At 46.8% G+C, this 24,752-nt stretch overlaps 1 protein-coding gene across 3 annotated transcripts in view; it reads right to left on the bottom strand.

The window, feature by feature from the left end:
• LOC122684451 (low-density lipoprotein receptor-related protein 11-like) overlaps nucleotides 1-24,752 on the bottom strand; it is a 79,168-nt gene that overhangs the window by 24,893 nt on the left and 29,523 nt on the right. Inside the window, exons 3-4 of one of the 3 annotated variants that reach the window (XM_043888565.1) lie at nucleotides 17,518-17,659; nucleotides 15,074-15,082 (exon numbers count right to left, since the gene is read on the bottom strand). In XM_043888565.1, coding sequence (XP_043744500.1) covers nucleotides 15,074-15,082; nucleotides 17,518-17,659 — 151 coding nt within the window. Of the gene's footprint in view, nucleotides 1-3,995; nucleotides 4,215-15,073; nucleotides 15,083-17,517; nucleotides 17,660-24,752 lie in introns of those variants that run through there. The other 2 variants (XM_043888566.1, XR_006338046.1) reach the window with 2 other exon arrangements.

Raw genomic sequence — 24,752 nt, 5'->3', positions numbered from 1 at the left:
TTACAATGATCCAGTATTATTTGTCATTCAAAAAACAAACAAAAAAACAACTTTCTCTTCCTCCAAGCAACCATGCAGGAGGAATTAAAGTTGCTGAAAGAAGGCCAATTCAAGATGGCTTCTACTCTGGTAGAAACAGAAAACAAAAAGATGAGAAAAAGCAATAAAGAAATGGGTCCTCACCAAACTTATATACTTTTGCACAGCAAAGGAAACCATAGACAAAACAAAAAAGGCAAACTACAGACTGGGAGAAAAGATTTGCAAATGATGCAGCTGACAAGGAATTAATTTCCAAAATATATGAAAAGCTCTAACAACTCAATAGTAAAATCAGGGAACCCAATCAAAGAATGGGCAGAAGATCTAAATAGACATTTCTCCAAAGAAGGCTTACACATGGCCAATAAGCACATGAAAAGATGCTCAATATCAATATTTATTTTTTAATTAATTACTTAAAACTTTTATTGTGTATTGGAGTATATAGTTGATTAAAAATGTGTGTTAGTTTCAGGTGTGCAGCAAAGTGATTCAATTATACATATAAATGTAGCTATTTTTTTTTAACAAATTCTCTTCCCATTTATGCTATTACAGAATATTGAGCAGACTTCCCTATGCCACAGAATAAGTCTGTGTTGGTTATCTATTTTAAGTATAGTAGTGAGTACATGTCAATACTAAACTCCCAGTTTATCTCTCTCCATCACCTATCACCTCTGGATATATGCCCAGGAGTGGGATTGCTGTATCATATGGTAGCTCTGAATCTGCCTGCAATGCAGGAGATCTGGGTTTAATCCCTGGGTCAGGAAGATCCCCTGGAGAAGGAAATGGCAACCCACTCCAGTATTCTTGCCTGGAGAATTCCATGGACAGAGGAGCCTGGCAGGCAACAGTCCCTGGGGTGGCAAAGAGTCAGACATGACTTGGCAACTAAATCACCACCACATGGTAGCTCTGTTTTCAGTTTTTAAAGGAATCTCCATACCATTCTCTATAGTGTGTGTATTAATTTACATTCCCACCAACAGCATGGGAATGTTTCCTTTTCTCCAAGTCCCTCCAGCATTTACTGTTTGTTCATTTCAGTCACTCAGTAGTGTCTGACTTTTTATGATCCCATGGTTTGCAGCACGCCAGGCTTCCCTGTCCATCACCAAGTCCCGGAGCCTACTCAAACTCACAGACTTTTCAGTATGGCCATTCTGACCAGTGTGAGGTTCCTTGAAGGGGAAAGGAGAACAAATGTCAGAGAATGAGGAGTAAAAGCTAAAGCGTCTCAGCCCCAGGATCCAGGGAACCTGCTGGGCAACAAGGACAGACTTTGGGGACAGAGCAGGGTTGGTGCCCACAGGCCTCACTGCAGAGGCTTCTCCTGTCACAAAGCCCCGGCTCTGGTTCCCTTGGGCTCCCACAGCACATGGTTCAGTCGTCCCGGGGCACATGGGATCTTCCCTGACCAGGGTCACACATGTGTCCCCTGCACTGGCAGGCGAATTCCTATCACTGGCCCTTAAGAAAGCCCTCGCCACATCTTCTTTATCCATTCATTTGTCAACTGTCATTTAAGTTGCTTCTATGGCATCTCAAGCTCAGACCGTAAAGAATCTGCCTGCTATGCGGGAGACCTGGGTTCAATCCCTGTGTTGGGAAGATTCCCCTGGAGGAGGGCATGGCAACCCACTCCAGTATTCCTGCCTGCAGAATCCCATGGACAGAGGAGCCTGGTGGGCCACAGTCCATGGGGTCACAGAGTTGGACACGACTGAGATACGAAGCACACACACATTCTCCTTCACCTGATGGTGTCCAGGCCCGGGTTTCCACCTCTGACCCGGGGCCCACAATTCTCCAGCTGAACGGCCTCAGGTTCTGAGGCCTTGCCCCATGTCTCCCCCAGGGTCTGGGTCTGTTCTGAGCAGGCCTTCAGGGCATTAATTCTCCTCCAAGAGAAGCAAGGGTTTGGACCTGTTACTGTCATAATGAAAGAAAGTCTATTTCTCCAATGCCCCCGTGGAGCCTCCACCTCACATCTGGGCTGGAGTGACAATGAAGTTGTAGCCGAGTTAAGTGTCTGTGAGGAAACTCAGGTGCTAGCTGGCATGGGGAGTGCTGACTCACTCTTCATGTGCCCTGAAAAATTCGTCTGTTGCAACTTTGGCCCTGAATGTGATGGTATCGGAAGATGGGTGTGTGGGAAGTGATGGGTGAATTTAGTTCAGTTCAGTTCAGTCTCTCAGTCATGTCTGACTCTTTGTGACCGCATGGATTGCAGCACGCCAGGCTTCCCTTTCCCTCACCAACTCCTGGAGCTTCGTCAAACTCATGTCCATTGAGTTGGTGATGCTTTTTAACTATCTCATCCTCTGTCATCCTCTTCTCCTTCTGCCTTCAATCTTTCATCAGAGTCTTTTCCAATGAGTCAGTTCTTCACATCAGGTGGCCAAAGTATTGAAACTTCAGCGTCAGCATCATTCCTTCCAATGAATAATCAGGACTAATTTCTTTTAGGATTGACTGGTTTGATCTCCTTGCAGCCCAAAGGACTCTCAAGACTCTTCTCCAACACCACAGTTCAAAAGCACCAATTGTTCGGCACTCAGCTTTCTTTATGGTCCAACTCTCATACCTATACATGACTACTAGAAAAACCATAGCTTTGACTAGATGAACCGCTGTCACCAAATAATGTCTTTGCTGTTTAATATGCTGTCTAGGTTGGTCATAGCTTTTCTTCCAAGGAGCAAGCATCTTTTACTTTCAAGGCTACAGTCACCATCTGCAGTGAGTTTGGAGGCCAAGGAAATAAAGTCTGTCACTGTTTCCATTGTTTCCCCATCTATTTGCCCTGAAGTGAAGGGACCAGACGCCATGATCTTTATTTTCTGAATGTTGAGTTTTAAGCCAGCTTTTTTACTCTCCTCTTTCACTTTCATCAAGAGGCTCTTTTGTTCCTCTTTGCTTTCTGCTGTGAGGGTGGTGTTATCTGCGTACCTGACGTTATTGATATTTCTCCTGGTAGTCTTGATTCCAGCTTGTGCTTCATCCAGCCCAGCATATAGCATGATGTACTCTGCATATAAGTTAAAATAAACAGGGTGACAATATACAGCCTTGATGTACTCCTTTCCCAATCTGGAACCAGTCTGTTGTTCCATGTCTGGTTCTAACTGCTGCTTCTTGACCCACATACAGATTTCTCAGGAGGCAGGTCAGGTGGTCTGGTATTCCCATCTCTTTAAGAATTTAGCAGAGTTTGTTGTGATCCACACACTCAAAATAATGGGTGAGAACCACTATAGAAAATGACCCTGTGTTCCCCCCACCCTTTCACCCTTCTCACACCGTGAGAGGCCAGCCCTCTGTGAACCAGACATCTTCCAGTGCCTTGATCTTGGACTTGCCAGATTCCAGAACCACAGGGAAAACTTTCCTGTTATTTTTAGGCCACCCAGTGTATGTTACATGTTATAGCAGTCCCAAGGGACTTAGACAGGGAGGAAGGGAGCTCTCAAAAGCCTGGTGTCTAAGACATGGGGTTCAAGTCCCCTGAAAGGCAGGACAGGCAGAGGGCACTCCAGATTTAGGTCTTTCCGCTCTTCCCACATCCCCACTGGTGTCTGCATTTAGCGCCTGGTGTTCTGTAGACACTGTGGATGAGGACTTCCCCAGGGTAGATGCTGATGCCAGTACAGTAGCCCTAACACACTGGGGAGAGGAGTCAGCTACATGGACAGGAGAGCGCCGAGGGCAGGACATGTGAAAAAAATATGTGACCCTGTCTGAATCCTGCAGTTATCAACCTAGCTGAGAAAACAAACCATCCTGTGGAAAGAAGTGGTAAGTATTAGGGTGACCTCCTCAGGACAGCAGGGAGGACTTGGCAAGGTGGGCATTGGCTCTGTGGTTTCCTGAAGGGGGGGCCAAGGGGTGGTGTGGGGGGGTGGGGTGGAGGGTGCTGGGGTTGGAGGGGGAAAGGGGAAGGGGGAGGGGGGAGGGATTGGAGGTTGTATTTAAAAGCTGCTGGGGAGTAGCCTCCAAGGTCACAGCTCAGGCTCCCAAGTCCCCACTTTTCTGTTGAAGCTGCTTCTGCTCCTCCTGGAAAGAGTCTGGGACACATGGGCCATGAGTGTCTAAGGTGGGCCTGGGGGTCTTGCCATGAAGGCTCCTGGCTTCCCAGCTGAGCTGCTGAACCGACCTGGGAACACTTGTGATGAGCGGTAAGAGATGAGGGAAGGTGGGGAGAAGGGCGAGGTGGGGAGGAAGGAGTTGGGGGACAGTGAGGGGTCTGGGCCTGAAGAGGTGAGAGGGGCGCGTTGGAGAGGGGTGGGTCCACTCCTCCACATGTTGCGCCCCCCACAGGAGTCTTCCACCCCAAGCTTTGTAGGCAGGAGGGGGTTGAAGGGAATTCTATTGCTCAGAGGCTCCAAAATGAAAGTCACTCAGTCAGGTCCAACTTACAGTCCATGGAATTCTCCAGGCCAGAAGACTGGAGTGAGTAGCCTTTCCCTTCTCCAGGGGATCTTCCTGACCCAGGAATTGAACCAGGGTCTTCTGCATTGAAGGCAGATTCTTTACCAACTGAGCTATCAGGGAAGCCCCAGGCTGACTGGACGCTGAGGGAGGGAATGCAGTTCAGCCCTGGGCCTGGGGGAGGCATCAGTTGGTGAAGGCAGGTGACCCCGGATGACACCTATCACAAGGCAGATATTTTTGTGTGGTGTTTCCAAGCTAAAAAAAGAAAGTAAATGATAGGGGGTAAAGAAGAGAGTGAAAAAGTTGGCTTAAAGCTCAACATTCAGAAAACTAAGATCATGGCACCTGGTCCCATCACTTCATGGCAAATAGATGGGGAAACAGTGGCTGACTTTATTTTTCTAGGCTCCCAAATCACTGCAGATGGTGACTGCAACCATGAAATTAAAAGACGCTTACTCCTTGGAAGGAAAGTTATGACCAACCTAGATAGCATATTGAAAAGCAGAGGCATTATTTTGCAAACAAAGGTCCATCTAGTCAAGGCTATGGTTTTTCCAGTGGTCATGTATGGATGTGAGAGTTGGACTGTGAAGAAATCTGAACACAGAAGAATTGATGCTTTTGAACTATGGTGTTGGAGAAGACTCTTGAGAGTCCCTTGGACTGCAAGGAGCTCCAACCAGTGCATCCTAAAGGAGATCAGTCCTGGGTGTTCATTGGTTGGACTGATGCTGCAGCTGAAACTCCAATACTTTGGCCACCTCTTGTGAAGAGTTGACTCATTGGAAAAGACCCTGATGTTGGGAGGGATTGGGGGCAGGAGGAGAAGGGGATGACAGATGATGAGATGGCTGGATGGCATCACCGACTCGATGGACATGAGTTTGGGTAAACTCTGGGGGTTGGTGATGGACAGGGAGGCCTGGCGTGCTGTGATTCATGGGGTCGCAAGAGTCGGACACGACTGAGCAACTGAACTGAACTGCACCGAACTGAACAGCTTCTTCCCTGTCCCAGGCAATGTTTGGTTCCCTTGGAAACTTGGGGTGATGCTGTGCAGGCCAGAGGGTCCAGGCCCAGAGAAGGGAGAAGCTGGGGAGCCGGTCACCACTGAGGCCTCTTCAGCACCAGTCCTGACACACTGCTCACCCCACACTCTCCATGCACTCCTGTCTTCCACACTTCAGCCCCAGTTACACACACAAGCCCCCTCGGCGTCCACAGCGCCCTCCATCACCCACAGCCCCCCCTGACTCTCCAGCCTCCCACACAGCCCCCCTCGCACGCACGTGCTCCCCACACAGGCTTCACGCTTCTCATTCATATCCTTCCCCCCTTGCGCACGTCACCCGTCCTGAAACTGTTCATGCAGGTCTCCTCACACCCCCTTCCCTCTGTGCACACCCCACCCCCCACCCACACACACTTTCTTTCACACACAAGTGCCTGCTTGCCTGCCCCACTGGCTCTCCACTCTCTGCAAAGTCACACCGCGTTCCCCTCCCACAGGGACCCTGGCTTCCTCACACTGTCTGTACACACTGCTTCACACAAATTCCACACAGAAGGCTCCCATCTACTTCCGCTGCCATCCAGAAACTTTCCCCTCATGGCCATTTCCCTTCACTCCCTTCCTTCTCTCTGGATCCCCCAGGGGATCCCCTCCCGGGCCCTCTGCATACGCATACTGTCCACTCCCCTTCTGTCCCAGGCTCACCTGTCCACAGTCTCACACACACACACACACACACACACACCAAGGTTCCCAACATTCTCACACACTAGTTGTGACTGCTCCCCACACATCCAACACATTCCTTACAGCATTCCCTCACTCTCTTCACATTCACCTTCCTATCACAAATTAGTATCACTGCCCCACACACACCCAAGTAGGAAATGGCAGCCCACTCCAGTATTCCTGCCTGGAGAATCCCATGGACGGAGGAGCCGGAAGGGCCACAGTGCACAGGGTCGCAAAGCGTCAGACATGACTGAGCAGCTAACACAGTCACTCCTCTCTTCTGCCCTCCTCCTCTCACGCATACCCTCTCTCTCTGTCTCCCTCTTACAAACACACAGTCACACTGACCAGTTTTCCCTAAGATACTGGGCCTTCCAGCTGCCTTCAAGACCATCCCCAAGAAAAAGAAATTCAAAAAGGCAAAATGGTTGTCCAAGGAGGCCTTACAAACAGCTGAGAAAGGAAAAGACATAAAAGGCAAAGGAGAAAAGGAAAGATATACCCATTTGAATGTAGAGTTCCAAAGAATAGCAAGGAGAGATAAGAAAACCTTCCTCAGTGATCAATGCAAAGAAATAGAGGAAAACAATAGAATGGGAAAGACTAGAGATCTCTTCAAGAAAATTAGAGATACCAAGGGAGCATTTCATGCAAAGATGGGCACAATAAAGGACAGAAATGGTATGGGACCTATCAGGAGCAGAAGATATTAAGAAGAAGTGGCAAGAATACACAGAAGAACTATACAAAAAAGATCTTCATGACTCAGATAACCACAACGGTGTGATCACTCACCTAGAGCCAGACATCCTGGAATGTGAAGTCAAGTGGGCCTTAGAAAGCATCACTACGAACAAAGCTAGTGGAGGTGATGGAATTACAGTTGAGCTATTTCAAATCCTGCAAGATGATGCTGTGAAAGTGCTACACTCAATATGCCAGCAAATTGGAAAACTCAGCAGTGGCCACAGAACTGGAAAAGGTCAGTTTTCATTCCAATCCCAAAGAAAGGCAATGCCAAAGAATGTACCAGAATACTTGGGTATATTTAAAGGTGTCTGCTGATTATAGCTCATTAGATGATATTTTCCAAAGAAGTTAGGTCAATGAAAGAGGACCTACTCCCTTCAAAATAAGTTTGTGGAAATAGCCATCTGATTATCTTCATTTGTGACAAGTACATTTCTTTAACTAAATAGTCCATTCATTTGAGAATCCAGTTGATTCCCACTACCACGCAGGAAGACAACAGACTATTCAGAACGAAAACATGAAATATAGGGCATGTTAAAAAAAAAAAAAAGAAAGAAACCTTTTAAATATCCTTTGTGAGAAAGTCCTCTCTGAATAAAATACTGTCCATGATAACCCGAAGGTCTAAGTTGCTCACTCGTTACCTCCAGAGATTAGTCCAACAGCGAGGCTTTGGCATATTTAGCATGGGAATTCGAGAAAGTATGGGCAAACACCCTCACCCCCATACAGAAATTGTGCATTCGCCTAAGTCCATGCTTTAATCTGGAACCTTAAAAAATGTGGCTAACCTGCTGGGATGAACATGTATTCTAGTTATAAAAAGAAATCCAGATTCAGGGTCAGGAGGGAGGCTCAAGAGAGAGGGGACATCTGTGTACCTGTGGCTGATTCATGTTGATGTATGGCAGAAACCAACATAATATTGTAAAGCAATTATTCTCCAATTAAAAAGTTATTAGACTAGTCAGAAAATGGAAGAAGTTTGTTAGAGTGTGGAATAAAAAATTTAATTATTAAAAAAAAAAAAACCAACAACCCAGATTCAGTGTGAATGGGGATACCTGACCATTTTTCTAGCTAATCTGCAGAACTGTAACCAGATTTCTTTCCTTCAGCGGGGTCCACACAAGAGGACAGCCTTGTTCACAGATGCCTTGGACCATACAGAGAACAGGCCTCACAGTTGCAACCAGCCCGGGAAACAGTCCAGCCATTGTGCTTCTGCATCACGAGCAAATGCCAGCCCCCCTGCGGCTCTGAGTACAGAGCATGCGTTCACCGGTGGGACTGAATATTCGCCCACGCCCTTAACTTCATCCTTAGGAACATGCTTGGGATAAATTCCTAACAGCAGGCTAACTGGGTCAAGGCATACATACAAGGCTTCAGAAACTGCCCTCTGGAAGACTCTACTAATTTGAATCCCACCAAAAGTAGGTGAGACACTTCTCCATATACTTATAAATATTATTATGTTTTCACCTTTGCCAATGTGGTAGATTCAAAAACTTCATCTCATTACTTTCTATACTACATTATTAGTATTAATCTTAGTATCTCTTTAGCACATCTTCAGTGAGCTAAGTCTTATTTATCCTCCCAAGCCTGTGCGGGAATGAGGGAGCAGAAAAATCCACTTGTCTATATCACTGTACTAGCTGATGATCCTTGTAAAACACTGGCGTAGGTCACAAACCATAATGCATTAAAATTTGTTTTAATGACTGGGTTGGGTCTTCGTCACTTTGTGCAGGCTTTCTCTGGGTGTGGTGAGTGGGGGCTACTTTTTGTTGTGGTGTGTGGGCTCTCATTGCAGCGGCTTCTCTTGTGGTGGGACACAGGCTCTAGGCATGCGAGCTTCAGGAGTTGTGGCTCTTGGGCTTTAAGATGAGTAGGTTCAGTGGTTGTGGCTCAAAGGCTTAGTTGCTCTGCGGCGAGTGGGATCTTCCCAGACCAAGGATCGAACCCATGTCTCCTGTGCTGGCAGGTGGATTCTTATCCACGGCATCACCAGGGAAGCCCCCAACAGTGCATTTTTAAATCTACTGATGTTATGCTGAGTGTAACATAATTTCAAATCACAGGAAGTCAGAGGCTGCGGATTCCAGTCTGGTGGTTCAGAGATGACGGAAGAGGAAGGAAATGGGGGCAGCTGTCCAAACAGAAACCACACACTGTGGGAGGCCCTTTCTAACACTCTGTTCTTTTCTTCCCATTTTCTTTACCCTGGGCTTTAAAAAAAATATTTTGGTTATCTTAGTACCCAGACCAGGGACTGAACTTCTGCCTAACCACTGGACCGCCAGGGAATTCCTACCCTGGATGTAATAATTTTGTGACTTTGATGGACATTAAATAACACGAAAATATTCATAAGTGAGAAAAATGTTTTGTAAAATAGTATCCTAATTTTGTTATAAGTGAATAAATGTACGTGTGTCTGTATATACATTTTGTTGTGGATCACAAAAAACTGTGGAAAATTCTTCAAGACATGGGAATATCAGACCACCTGACATGCCTCCTGAGAAATCTGTATGCAGGTCAAGAAGCAACAGTTAGAACTGGACAGGGAACAACAGACTGGTTCCAAATAAATAGGGAAAGGAGTATGTCAGGAGTATATTGTCACCCTGCTTATCGTATATGCAGAGTATATCACACAAAATGCCAGGCTGGACGAAGCACAAGCTGGAATCAAGATTGCTGGGAGAAATATCAATAACCTCAGATCCGTAGATGACACAACCCTTATGGCAGAAAGCAAAGAAAAATTAAAGAGCCTCTTGATGAAAGTGAAAGAGGAGAGTGAAAAAGCTGGCTTAAAACTCAGCATTAAAAAAACCAGGATCATGGCATCCGGTTCCATCACTTCATGGCAAATAGATGGGCAAACAATGGAAACAGTGAGAGACTTTATTTTTGGGGGCCCCCAAAATAACTGCAGATGCTGACTGCAGCCATGAAATTAAAAGACGCTGGCTCCTTGGAAAAAAAGCTATGACTAACCTAGACAGCATATTAAAAAGCAGAGACATTACTTTGCCAACAAAGGTCAGTCTAGTCAAAGCTATGGTTTTTCCAGTAGTCATGTATGGATGTGAGAGTTGCACTATAAAGAAAGCTGAGCACAGAAGAATTGATGCTTTGAACTGTGGTGTTGGAGAAGACTCTTGAGAGTCCCTTGGACTGCAAGGAGATCAAACCAGTCCATCCTAAAGGAAATCAATCGTGAATATTCATTGGAAGGACTGATGCTGAAGCTGAAGCTCCAATACTTAGGCCACCTGATGCAAAGAACTGACTCATTGGAAAAGACCCTGATGCTGGGAAAGATTGAAGGTGGGAGGAGAAGGGGATGATAGAGGATGAGATGGTTGGATGGCCTCACGGACTCGATGGACATGAGTCTGAGCAAGCTCTGAGAGTTGGTGATGGACAGGGAGGCCTGGCGTGCTGCAGTCCATGGGTTTGCAAAGAATTGAACACGAGTGACTGAACTGAACTGAAGTGAACTGGGAGAAAATGCAACAAATTGTTAATGGTGAGATTTGCTAGATGATTTTACTTCTTCATATTTTTCTGTATTTGCCAAATTTTCTACAGTAAATACATATTACTTGAGTGATTAGGAAAAATAATATTAATAGAAATAATAACTGCATATCATCTCACTGCATCTATGAAACTCCATTCTTTACACCTTCACAGACCAAGTCAAAGGTTTATTATTAAAAAGGACAGAAATAGAGATGCAGGGACTTCCCTGATGTTCCAGTGGTTAGGACTCTGCTCTTCCACTGCAGGGGGCACTGGTTCCGTCCCCGGTTGGGAAAAAAGATCCCCGTGCTGCTGAGTCATGGGATGGATGACTCAGCCCCCGGCCCCCAAATAAGGAGAGCTGCAAATACATCTCAGATTGGGTGTCAACTCCCATTCACACTGGTGGCAGCCTGGAGCATTACTTGCAAAAGGATTCTGAAGCTGTCTTCCCTCACCCCCCTGCCCCCACAGGAGACAGAACTGGGATCACAGAGCAGGATCTAGCATGGATAAGGGCTGATGGAGGCCTGCATGAGTCTACGGTTATTTATCTTCCCTGAAACAGACACCAGGCTAGACAGAGCCTTCGGGGTTACCAATGAAGCCCGAATTAACCAATGAGGAAACTGAGGCTCAGAACCATGAAGCAACTCCTCGGGGTTCTAAACACAGAGCTGGGACTAGACCTCAGGAAGGAGACTGCCCTTGGGTCTCCACTCTGCTTTCAGCTAATTCATTCAAGTTCACGTGTGCCTCTCCATCAAAGTGACGGAGCAGGAGTTCACCTGCTGTGGCCTCTGAGAACTTCGTGAGGTCGGTCAACTTCATCCCTGCTGCCAAAGACACCTGGTCCCCCCAGCTCTGCTCTTAGGTTCTCCATTTTCATACGGAGAAAATGGATTAAGACAAAGTCGAAGCATTGGATGAAGTGACAAAGTTCTCCCATTAGGTGGCGGTACCAGCAAGGAATAGATAAAGCAGGTCTCTGAAGGGCACTTGCCTAATGGTTTAGTTAGTAAGATTCTGCCCTTCCAGTGCAGAGGCTGTGGGTTCAATCCTTATTTGGGGAACAAAGATACCTGTGGTATGACCAAGGTTTTGCTTTTTTGTTTTGTTTTTGTAAATCTTTTGTAGAGTATTTTGAAGATATATTTGTATCAAAGCACTTTAAATTTTACAAAGTAGATAACTTTGTAGATAAATTCACAAAGTAGATTAGAAGGAAATATTGAAAGTTAATGTCAATAAAAGGGTGGTATTTTAAGTTATTTCCGTTTTCACTATTTGCATCTTCTGGATCTTCTATAATGAACAAAATAGTTTCATAAAGAAGTTACTGAAATAGTGAGAGATTATTTTGGTAATATTTTGTCTGCGCAGTTTGGCCTCTTGTCTGATTGAGAGAAGATAATGGACCAGCATGGAAGAGAACGGAGGCAGGCAGGCCCTGACACTGTGTCTTATTTGAATATGAAGGGTGTGCTCACAGGGGCCTGATGCTCAGGTGCTGGGTGCATTCCGTCTCTCCGTCAGTCACAGGTCTTTGGGAAGGTTATAAAGGAAACGGCTGGGAGAGCTGATGTGTGGGGGCTGTTTGGCACTCAGGCGACAGGAGCCCTGCCCAGAGCGCGATCCCCACTCTGCTGCCAGCGTCGCCAGCCTTTGGCCCTCAGGAGCAGAACCTAGCCCACCCAGCACCCTCTAGTCCAGATCCTGGCCCACCTGGTAAAACGATAGTGGGGTCTGTCTCACACAAAGGCCTTTGCTGTGGGCTTTCCAGGTGGTGCTAGTGGTAAAGAACCTGCCTACCAATGCAGGAGAAGTTAGAGACGCTGGTTCGATCCCTGGGTCAGGAAGATCCCCTGGAGGAGGGCATGGCAACCTAGTGTTCTTGCCTGGGGAAATCCCAGGGATGGGGGAGCCTGGTGGGCTGCCGTCTATGAGGTCGCACAGAGTCGGACACGACTGAAGCGACTTAGCAGCAGCAGCAGTGTGATTGTTGGGTAATATGATAGTTCTATTTTTAATTTTTAGCTCTTAACTAGTTGCATAGTACATAACCCTTCTTAACTATAATTTCCTCATTTGAAATTCCATTAAGTTCTAAGTCCTTTTCCTGAACTGTTTTTATGCTCTCTCAATATAAATTGTTACTAATTAGAAAATTAAAACATGTATTTTAACACTTAAAAAAAAAATGCTGGGAAAAGAGTCCATCCAGGTGGAAGGCAATTTGAGGACACCTAGATTCTGGAGGAAGAAGAGGTGAAGAAAATAAATGGTGGCTGGGACATCCCTCGTGGTCCAGCGGTTAAGAATCCGCCCGCCAACAGGGGACGAGGGTTCGATCCCTGGCCTGGGAGGATCCCACTTGCCGTGGAGCAGTTAAGCCGGTGCGCCTCAGCTACTGAGGCTGTGCCCTACAGCCCCGGAGCCATGACCACTGAGCCCCTGGCTTAGAGCCTGTCCTTTGCAGGAAGCGAAGTCGCCGCAAAGAGAAGCCTGTGCCCCGCAGCTCGAGCAGCCCTCACTCTCTGCCATTGGAGAAAGCCCTCATTCAGTAACACAGACCCAGCGCGGCCTAAATACATGACCGTGTGTGCTGTCTCTCAGTGTGTCTGACTCCTTGCGACCCTCTGGACTGTAGCCTGCCAGGCTCCTCTGTCCATGGGATTTCCCAGGAAAGAACACGGGGGTGGGTTGCCATCTCCTCCTCCAGGGGAATCTTCCCAACCCAGGGATCGAACCCGGGTCTCCTGCGTCTCCTGCCTTACAGGTGGATTCTTTACCCGCTGAGCCAATACAGAAGCCCTAATAAATAAATAAATAAGCAAACACTTGTTAAGAAACGTTGGCAGAAAGAAGGGGACAAAGGGAGTCAGCAGTTCTGGCTGAGCACCTGGGCCTAGAAAGGAGGATCTGCTTCGGTCACGGGGAAGGGGCTGGGAGGAGAAGTAAAGGGAAACTGCAGACAGCAAGTCAGGATGCAGCCTCTGCTCACACCTTTTAAACGCGTGACATGAAAATCCTAACCACCTCAAGGCTTTCCTGACTCCTTGGTCACTATGGAGACAGATCCATACGAACAATTTATCCATGTATTTCTGGATCAGTGGTCTCTGGACTTTTTTGACCATGTATATCTCCCATCTATAAATCATATGTATGTCCCACTGTAGTAACATATTTTAATACATGTTATAACATAGACTGAAAATTTAAAGAGGATTAAAAGTAAATACAAATATAAGTTCTGATATTTTCTTTTCCACTTTAAAAAGTGTCTTGACTGTCTGCGGGGGATCCTGTATGGAGACCACACAACTGGGTTACCTTGGGAGTGTCTGTTGGCTTGCTCTCTGAGTAGATTATTGCTTGTTTGTTTTTTTATTCATTTTGACTAGATCATTTTTTGCAAAGCTTGAAAACATGTGGCCTCTACATCCAAATCTGAATCAAGTTATCACAGAAACAAGGGTATATGCTTGTCTGTTTACTATAGAACTTGCATCTTTGATTACCAGAAAGCAAACTAGCAGCAAGATCCGTATATGTAATCAACGGGACAGAAGCCCTCTCAATCCCCATCTCTCAGTTTCAATGTCTCTATGTGGTGTCCTATAGCTTCCCAGGTGACTTGGTGGTAAAGAATCCACCTGCCAATGCAAGAGACTCAGGTTTGATCCCTGGGTCGGGAAGATCCCCCAGAGAAGGGAATGGCAACCCACTCCTGTATTCTTGCCTGGAGAATCCCGTGAACAGAGGGGCCTGGCCGGCTACAGTCCATGGGTTCTCAGAGTCAGACATGACTTAGTGACGAAACAGCAGCAGCAGCAGCATGTGGTGTCTTATTAACTTTAATTCAGTTTGCTATTCCAATCTAACCAGTGAGTGATTCCAGAAGGCAGTTAACACAACATAATTCTTTCTATTTGCTGTATAAAGTTGCATACATAAGATCTCTCTCTCTCTTAAGTTGCTCAGTTGTATCAGACTCAGTGTGACCCCCCTGGGCTGTAGCCCGCCAGGCTCTTCTGTCCATGGGGTTATCCTGGCAATAATACTGGAGTGGGTTGCCATTCTCTTCTCCAGGGGATCTTCCCGACCCAGGGATCAAACCCTGGTCCCCCACATTGCAGTCAGATTCTTTTTTTACCATCTAAGCCACCAGGGAAGCCCTACGTAAGACCTATTACACCTGACTGGCCTTTCAGTAATAAGAGGTGAATCATATCACCCTTTTCAGCTTCAAACACACTTTCGTCATATTGAGAAAGGCCATTTCTCCCTTTGCTAATTTCTGTGGGGCTGACAGCTGCCCAGGAGCACTTCGGTCCCTGGCTAGGGAGCCCTGTTCCCAGGAGCACAGGCTGTAGCCTGCCAGGCTCTTCTGTCCATGGGGTTATCCTGGCAATAATACTGGGGTGGGTTGCCATTCTCTTCTCCAGGGGATCTTCCCGACCCAGGGATCAAACCCTGGTCCCCCACATTGCAGTCAGATTCTTTTTTTACCATCTAAGCCACCAGGGAAGCCCTACGTAAGACCTATTACACCTGACTGGCCTTTCAGTAATAAGAGGTGAATCATATCACCCTTTTCAGCTTCAAACACACTTTCGTCATATTGAGAAAGGCCATTTCTCCCTTTGCTAATTTCTGTGGGGCTGACAGCTGCCCAGGAGCACTTTGGTCCCTGGCTAGGGAGCCCTGTTCCCAGGAGCACAGGCCTCCAGCTCAGCACCTCCCCACTGGCCGTGACCTCAGCTGGACCGGGTGCCATTGTTTTCTACTCCCACCTGCCCCAGTGCACAGTCAGCATTGCCAGGTTTGTTTTAACTGGCCCTTCCGTATCGCTGCAGTAGGTCCACAAACAGGGCCTTGCTCCAGTACGGACTGGGATGCTGCCGGCTCATTCCCCATCGCCGACTCATGGTCGTCTACTGGACCGGAGCTTGGGGTACCATTTGCAGCCACTCTTCCTTCCTCCAGGTCAAACTGAACCATGGTTGAACAGCAGTGAGCCAACCTGATTTTTTTTTATTTTAAGATTTACTTGTTTGTTTTTGGCTGCACTAGGTCTCCATTGCGGTGCTCAGTCTAGTTTCAGAGAACGGGGGCTACTCTCCAGCTGCGGTGTGAGGGCTTCTCATTGGGCTGGCCTCTCTTGTTGCCCAGCATGGGCTCTAGGGCACACAGGCTCCAGTAGTTGTGGCATATGGGGCTTAGTTACTCCGAGGCATGAGCAGCCTTCCTGGACCAGGGATCGAACCTGTGTACCATGCATTGGCAGGTGGATTCTTAACTGCTAGACCCCAAGGAAAGCCAGCCGACCTCATTTTGAGTGTTGCTAGTATATGTATCTTGCTAGCACTGTTTCTTTGTGGAAGGCAAATTACCAAGGTGGCAGAGTTCTTAGAATTCTAAAGTCTCCTTCCTTCATTTCTAATATGTACACAGACCCATCTCTTTGATGGAAGACAAGGTCAGCCAAAGTACAAGCAAATCCAATGATTTTATTCTTTCTCCTGACTGCTCGCTTGATTACAATCCAAATATGGAGGACTCAAGGATATAGGAGACAGTCTACAAGTTTGCTAGAGCCAGGATTAGTGAAGGGTCACTAATCAGGGCCGGGGTCAGGTCTGTGAAACTCAGCACCCATGCTCGCTTCCTTGCACACAGTTACCATTCATGGCAGATGCCGAGAAAGTATCCCCCGACCGAGTGACAGGACTCTAGACACACACACACACACACACACACGATCTCTGCAAAACCTCTATAGCTTTAGTGCTGCCAAGTTCCATGTACATTTTTTTTTAAACTTAATGAGCTAATCTTAGAACTGTAGATGTTTGGGACAGCAAGAAACAGATAAATTGAGAGAAATGAGCTTACACTGAGCAGCAGGATGTGGGAACCATTGTGTATATGTCGAGCTATGTTATCAACGTGTCTGTGCTTCTCTGTAAAGTGTCCATGAAAAGTTTCCAACAGTCCTTTGAAATTGACACATGCACTGTACATGTTTTAATTTGTTTTATTATTTTTTTAAATTTGTTTTAAATCTACCTCTTAGCTGCATTCTTTGAACATAATATCAACTAGCCCACCCTCCTTTAAACAGGAGGGTGGTCCCCACCTTCTCCTGGGAAACTCAGATGTCTTTTATGAAACGGAGTCAAGGGAAGATGGGGCATCTCTAAGGTCCTGTGACTCACACAGTCTATTCTCATCCCTGGAGTGTGAAGTGCTCCCCTGTTCCACTCCGGCAGTGTTGCTTAACATGAAATATAGTGGAGCCTAGTTTTGTAATCATATTTTTAGTTAAGATTTTCCCACTCAGCAACAGCCACAAATAAAATGGAAGGGCCCATTATATTGCACAGTTAGAATATAAAATGGCAATTTTTTTTTTATGTGGACCCTTTTAAGTTTTTTGTTGAATTTGTTACAATATTGCTTCTGGTGGTTTTTAAAAATAATTTTATTTACTTATTTTTGACTGGGCGGGTCTTCACTGCTGCTCGGGCTTTTTCTCTAGCTGCGGTGTGAGGGCTCCGCATTGCAGCGGCCTCCCTTGCTGTGGAGCACGGACTCTGGGGCACGCAGGCTTCAGTAGCTGCTGCATGTGTGCTGGGTGGATGTGGCTCCTGGGCGCAACTTAGTTGCTCCGCCGCGTGTGGGAATCTTCCCAGACCAGGGATAGAACCCATGTCCCCTGCATTGGCAGATGGATTCTCTACCACTGACTGAGCCACCAGGGAAATCCTTGCTTCTGTTCTGTGTTTTGGTGTTTTGCCCTCAAGCACTGTGGGCATCTTAGCTCCCCGGCCAGGGATGGAACCTGCAGTCCCTGCCCTGGAAGATGAAGCCTCAACCACTGGACACCAGGGAAGCCCCTAAAATGCCAGTTTAACACCACCCTTCCATCCACAGCCTGGCTTCTGCTGGCCACCGTGAACGCGAGGGAAGGGCTTTCTTCTCACCTCCTGTGGAGAAGGCCACGGGAAGCACGGTCACTGACACGTTGTCGGAGCTCCTCTGCCCAGCAGTGTCCACCACTGTCAACTGAAGGGTGTATGTTCCTTCCCGCAGGTGGGACAGCTTCAGGGTTCCGGACTGAGGCACCTGATACCCAGACAGGAAACGTCACAGTTAAGAACCCGAAGCATAGAATCTGACGTCCTCCTGAGCTGGAAATCAGTGCCATCCTTGGAGCAGTCCTGTGACCCCCTTCTCCACTCCTGGTCCTGGGTCTCAGAATACTGATCACACACAATTTTGGCAGGCTGGCCAGGAGACCTGAGTTCCGGTGGGTTTGGGGCCTGACACCCCCTTTCTTTGGGAAACTTCCCTCCCACCCCCACCCACGTGGTTGCAAGGGAAGGGTCATTATGACCCCTCCCTGTGGCCACAGGGGCGCGGCTAAGCCAAGAGGAGCGGGTGGCCAGGCAGGGGGTGAAGGGCGGATCTGCCCGGAGGAGGTGGCTGGGCAGACTCTTGCTCTCTCCGACTCTGGCTCGGAATCAGGCAGGCCGCGCCAGGTAGTAGCCACGCAGCAGGTGACACCACTGTTTTTTGCTTCTTGGGGCTTAGACAGGAATGCAGGGGAACTCAGGGGCGGGCGATGACCACACCGGAGCGTGCTGACGGGAGCCCCGCAGCCTCAAGCAAGGTGTGTGAGAGAGAGGCTCTGCCCTCCGCCCCAGCTGGTCTGCCCGAGCACAGACCCAGGGCTGCCGAAGGCCAGCAGCCTGGGGGCTTGCTGCCCCGAGTGCACCAGGTAGATGGGAGGACGGAGTCAGTGCACTTGTGACTGGGGGACGCCGAGTGAGGCCCAGATGAAGTTAGTGGGGATTTTAAGAGACCAGGGAGGCATCGAGGCTGGGCGCTGGGTGGGGCATCCACACAGACATCAGCCTCACCCAAGCCCTGGTCAGATTTTTGTGAAGGCGAGTGAGGTACTGGGCTTCTGGATGTCAAACCGCAGCGTGCCAGTGTCCAACTACACCTCAGCGGGCCAGGCCTTCTCCGGGAAGCCTCTTCCCAATGCTGGGGCTGGAAGGACAGAGCACCCCCCTCTAAGGGGCCAGTCCATCCACCTGGGCTCTGAAGCCTCCCTCTGGCCTTCCAAGGTACCTCCTCTCTGAGGCAGGAAAGACTGGATCCAGATCCAGACCTGGGTGCACACTAATTTTGATCTTTTCTAATGAAATATCCCTTCCCTGCTTGCTTTCTTTCTTTTTTGGGTGTGTGTGTGTGTGAGAGAGAGAGAGAGAGAGAGAGAGAGAGTTGATATTCTTTATTAAACGCAGCTCTAGTTGTCCTTATTCACTTGGCAGGATTAATATGGTTTTTCAAAGTAATTTTATTTATATATTGGTTGTACTGTGTCTTCTTCTTGTCTTTTTGTACTGTTCGTGGGGTTCTCGCGGCCACCTGATGTGAAGAGCTGACTCCTTGGAGAAGACCCTGATGCTGGGAAAGATTGAAGGCAGGAGGAGAAGGGGAGGTCAGAGGATGAGATGGTTGGGTGGCATCACTGACTTGATGGATATGAGTTTGAGCAAACTTTGAGAGATAGCAAACGACAGGGAAGCCTGGCGCGCTGCAGTCCGTGAGGTCGCAAAGGGTCGGACACCACTTAGTCACTAAACAACAACAACAACAACTGGGTCTCTGTTGCCACTCAGGCTTTTCTCTAGAGGTGGTGCCCGGGCTTCTCCCTGCGAAGGCTCTAAGGCGCATGGGCTTCAGTACTTGCAGCTCGAGGGCTAAGTAGCTGCACATCGCTCCCCCGGGGCTCTCGAACATAGGCTCAGGAGCCGTGGTGCATGGCGTGTGGGATCTCCCCAGACCAGGGATCGAACTTGTGTCTGCTGCATTGGCAGGTAGATTCTTCACTACTGGGCCACCTGGGAAGCCCCTTAATACGGGTTTTAACGACCCAAATTTCCCTCTGGCCCTTATGGGGCCAGAGAACTCAAGCAAACATAGCCGAGGTATGTAGAAGTTTGTCTCAAAAACTTTTTCAGATAAATAGAGTTTGAAAAATCTGCTTAGAGGGGAAGGATCGGTCTGTCAGATTTTGCACTTTAGCTATCCACAGGCGTGATGACTATCAACTATTTCCATGGGAAAGCTCTGAGAGCTGCTGGGTTTGGACACCAACAGAAAAGGGAGATGCTGACAACTGCGAACAGAGAGTGGATCTTGCCTGAAGGGCCTCTCAAGAAGGCTTTGCAATTGGCACCAGTCCACACCTGCAGGCCTTTCCTCTGTGAGCAGAAACTAAGTACAGTAACTTAGTACCAAGGACTTTGTGTGAGATTTATTTTGATAACTGCAAAAGTCAAAAAGCTCCTGTTAGTCTCCTGTGAAAATCCTTCTACAAAAGGCTTCTTGCCCCTTCTTGTGCAGCAATTTGTTTAAAGAGTTTGCTGTTTCACCTGGTCTCTCAGACCCAGAGAGAAAAGGAAGCAAACACTTTGACTTTTGGATTTCCTCATTTCACGTTGTTTTTTTTGCTCTGTGGTTTTATTTCCCAGATACAGAAAATCCTTTCAGGTTTTTAAGACATAAAAGGCAAAAACAATAGCTTGATTTGATTATTTTTTTAAGCTTTTTTTTTTTTTCTTTTTTGGCATTAGTGATCTTAGTTCCCTAACTGGGGATTGAATGCCCTGCATTGGGAGTGCAGAGTTTTAATCATTGGACCACCAAGAAAGTCCCTGATTTAATTTTTTAATCTCTTTTGTGACATAGCTTGACATGTGCTTTTTCTTGTTAATTGAGGTATAGTTGACTTACAATATTAGATAAATTTAAGGTGTATAACATAGTGAGTCAATAACTACTCCATTCACAGTTACTATAAAATATTGGTTCTATTCTCTGCCCTGTATAATACATCTTTGCAGCTTATTTATTTTATACAAAGTAATCTGTATTTTTAACTCCCTGGCCCTTTTTAGTTTAGTTATTTAGCTAACAAAGGCTATCTTTCCTCAACATCAATATAAGAATATATAGAACTGTAAGACAGATGATTTCCCTCCAAGCATCCAGGTGTTTCTAGATGTCTCCTCACACTTATGACACTGGGAAGGATTTACCACACACAGACATACACACAGATGATATGCAACATATCCTATTTTTGTTTGTCTTTTTTGGCCAAGCCCCAGGGCATCTGGGATTCCCGAACCAGGAATCAAAACACACCCGGTGCATTGGAAGCTCTGAGTCTTAGCTGCTGGGAAGTGCCACAACACACCCAATTTGTAACTTGAAAGGTATATTACCTTTAATAAAACAAAGAACTTCTAATCTCTGCCCAGGATCTATTCTGTAGTAACAGAGGCTTTGATGGTTGGCCTCTGGCTAAATCAATGTATAACTCAGTCTGTTGTTCTGGCTCCACTGCACCTCCCTAAAATAGTAATTTAGTGGCAAGGAACATACATTTGCATTTGTTTGTATACCGCACATATATACATACATGATTATCAGTACAACACGTGGTTACAAAATGAGTACTACCTCTCTATTCCCCTCACCCCCACAGTTGCTTCTAAAGTATATAAGGCATTGGGCATATTGTCATAAGCAGTGACAAGATAACATCACACAAAATATTTCAGTAAGAAATTCCACTGAACCAACGAACCCAAAGGCATGCTAGCTTTCTGCCTCGTGTCAACTTACAAAACCGAGAACTCTGTTAGTGGTTTGAAGGCCACCATTAAGATCCTTGTTGTAATCCAATGCCATCTCCCAGCACACACACAGGCTGAAGGAGACACAGGGGCAGCTAAACTGACCAACAGAGGCCAGAACATATACTGCTATTATTAATACAATTGTCTAGATATTTCAGGTGAACATACTTAGGTTCTGTTCTTTAGTTACGTGTTCCTCTTTCTATTTACTTTTCATCACAGATATGACCCAAAATTTCATAAAAGAAGCAAAATGAATTCAATTGTCTGTATTTTCCTAGTCAAAAAAAGAGTAGTGAAAGTGTTAGTTGCTCAGTCGTGTCCGACTCTTCGCCTCTATCTCAGCCCAATCAGAGAAGAATCATCTTCTTACAAATTTAGGGCTAGGGGCGTGAAGAAGCAGCGTATAAAATCCAAGGGGTTGAGCAAAGTTAGCTGCTGACAATGTGTAAAAACACATGCAGACATAGAAATAGAGGAAATGGGGATGTCTCTGGTGGTCCAGTGGTTAAGAATCTGCCTGTCAACACAGGGTACACAGGTTCCATCCCTTGTCCAGGAAGATTCCACTTGTCATGGGACAACTGAGCCCTCATGTTGTGACTACGGCAGCCCATGAGTCCTAGAGCCCATGCTCTAAGATGAGAGAAGCCGCTGCAGTGAGAAGCCTGGGCACCACAACGAAGAGCAGGCTTCACTTGCCACAACTGCAGAAAGCCCTTGTGCAGCCATGAAGACCCAGCGTAGCCCAAAATAAAGGGTCTGCCTGCCAATGCAGGAGACGCAGGCAATGTGGGCTTGATCCCTGGGTTGGGAAGTTCCCCTGGAGGAGGGATAGGTTACCCACTCCAGTATTCTGGGGCTTCCCTGGGGGCTCAGATGGTAAAGAATTTGCCTGCAATGTGGGAGACCTGGGTTTGATCCCTGGGTTGGGAAGATCCCCTGGAGGAGGGCATGGCCACCCACTCCAGTATTCTTGCCTGGAGAATCCTCATGGACAGAGGAGCCTGGTGGGCTACAGTCCATGGGGGTCACAAAGAGTTGGACATGACTGAGCGACTGAGCCCAGCACAACACAGCATATGATTCCAAAGCCCATGCTCGGAGTCACTGTAGACTCCGACCTCCCAGTTAGCAGAGCTTTAAGCCTCTGGGTTCTTATTCCAAGAGTCATTTCTTAGAAAGACCTGAACCACAGCTCATGCACAAAGCAGCTACCTGTTATGGCCTGAAAAAGTCAGATACTCCTTACACACACACACACACACACACACACACAAAGTCCTTTAAAACCTCTGAAAGCTCTCACCCACCCCCATCCTCACCCCACTACCCACCCCAAAATAGAAGTGCCACGACCTTTGAAGGGAGAGTGACAGGAAGTCGGGTTTAAATGCAAGAGGACCTGGAAGCCCAGATTGACTGCAGATTTTGTGATGCCGGAAGCTTATTGTGCTATAAATTTATTGTCTCGGAAGTTGAGTGTTCCTGAACAGGAAAGAGACTTCAAAGCTCCTGCTGCTATTGGAGTAGCACTTTCACAACTCAGCTTACTCAGATTTATTTTTCATGAGGGCTTTTTTCCCCCCAGGGAGATTATTTTTCAACCTTTCCTAATAAGTATTTTTTCTTAAAGGAAAAAAATAAAGCAGTTAAATATTGAAGGCCTTGAGCTACTGTGTAAAAAAAAATTCATGCCTAAAGAGTAGCCTACCTCAAGGCTCCAGGTTAACTTTGAAACAAAACCAGTATGAATTATTCATCTATTATGCTCTCATGTATCTTACTGTTTAACTGGAATAGTAAATCCTAGGATTTGCTGTGGGTTGGGGGTAGGTTGTGTTTTTTTTTAACTGACTGACATCACCCTTCATTCTTGAAATAAGATACAAAGAAATCCTTAAAGCCACCAGACTATTCATACATGTGCACCAACTTAACCCCAGATGTTTCTTAGGAAATTTGCAGCCTTGATAATCTTCTGTGTCTCAAAAATGCCCTGTGGGCTGCTGTAACTTTTTTTGTCCTTTATTGAAATCTGCAGGTGAATAAAATAGCTGAGAGGCAGTAATGTAGGTGAAGTTTTGCTGAGGTCCCTATCTGTTTTGGTGCCCTGACATATGGTGTTTTTTGGTTTTTTTTTTTTTTTTGCTTCTCTGTCCCCTGTTCTGTCTTTGCTCTCACCCCCAGGAAACCACTATTCTCTGGTTTTCCAGCGTCAAAACCCACACTTCTGGGGGGCTTCCTTGATGATCCAGTGGTTAAGAATCTGCCTACCAGTGCAAGGGTGCTTAGTCGCTCAGTCGTATCCAACTCTGCAACCCCATGGACTGTAGACTGCCAGGCTCCTCAGTACATGGGATTCTCCAAGCAAGAATACTGGAGCGGATTGCCATTGCCTTCTCCAGGGCCAATACAAGGGACACGAGTTCAATTCCTGGTCTGGGGAGATCCTGCGTGTCTCAGAGCTACTTGGCCTGTGTGCCACAACTACTAAGCCCATGTCCGGAGCCTGCAGGCTGCAGCTACTGAGAACACACATCAGCGACTGAAGCCCGCACACCCTGGAGCCCATGCTCAGCAACGAGAGGAGCCACCGCAATGAGACGCCCAAGCACCGCAAGGAAGAGGAGCCCACAAATAAAATAAATGTCTTTAAAAAAACAAAACTGCACTTTTCAAAAAAGTCCTGTTTAGAAACAAAAGAGAGAAACACTGTCCAGAAACCAGTGGGAAAATGATGGTCCTCAAGAAAGGAATCAGTGGAACTGTTTCCTTGGGTGATTACAAAAGGGGACTGTGTGGGACTTATAAAAGTGTCACTGTTACTTCTAAACTTACCAAGTCTGTTAAGTAATTCCAAAAGAAACATATTATCCTTGGATTCCAAGAGGGGTGTGTGGTGGGGGGGAGAGAGTCTGGAAACCAGTGGAAAACTGGTGGTCCCCAGGAAATGAATCAGTGGAACTATAATTGTTTCCTTGAGCCAATACAAAAGGGGCCTGAATGGGACTTACGAAAGTATCACTGTTACTTTCAAACTCACTGTTTGTTAAGGTTACTAAATTTAAGTAATTCTGAAATAAACACATTATCCTGTATCTCTGAAAGCAGGGTGTGGGGCGGGGGAACACCATACTGTTTTGCCTCAGACTGATCTGGGGTGGCCTCCACCTGCAATCGGGGGCTTTGCTTCCAGAGACTGAGGTCAGGGCATGGCAGTGAGAGCTGAATCCTAGACACTAGACCAGAGGTCAGGGACAAGGCCCTGGCCCTTTGGCTTGGCAGAAAAGAACTCCCACAAAGACAGGAAGTAGTGAAACAAGTGTTTATTAGGAGGAAAAAGAATACAGTACATGTGGACAGACACATGGGTGGATTCAGAGAGAGTCAGGCCCTAGTGGCAGTCTGAATCACTTTTATGAGACATTTCTTCCCTTGGGTGTCCTTTGGCCAATCATTTTGATTTGCCTGGTTCAGAATCCGTATTAAGAATATTT

This window comes from Cervus elaphus, chromosome 26 (genome assembly GCF_910594005.1).
Source record: "Cervus elaphus chromosome 26, mCerEla1.1, whole genome shotgun sequence".
NCBI classification, from domain to species: domain Eukaryota; kingdom Metazoa; phylum Chordata; class Mammalia; order Artiodactyla; family Cervidae; genus Cervus; species Cervus elaphus.
The sequence above is the reverse complement of the archived record's forward strand: the minus strand, read 5'-3'. Positions and strand labels throughout refer to the sequence as shown.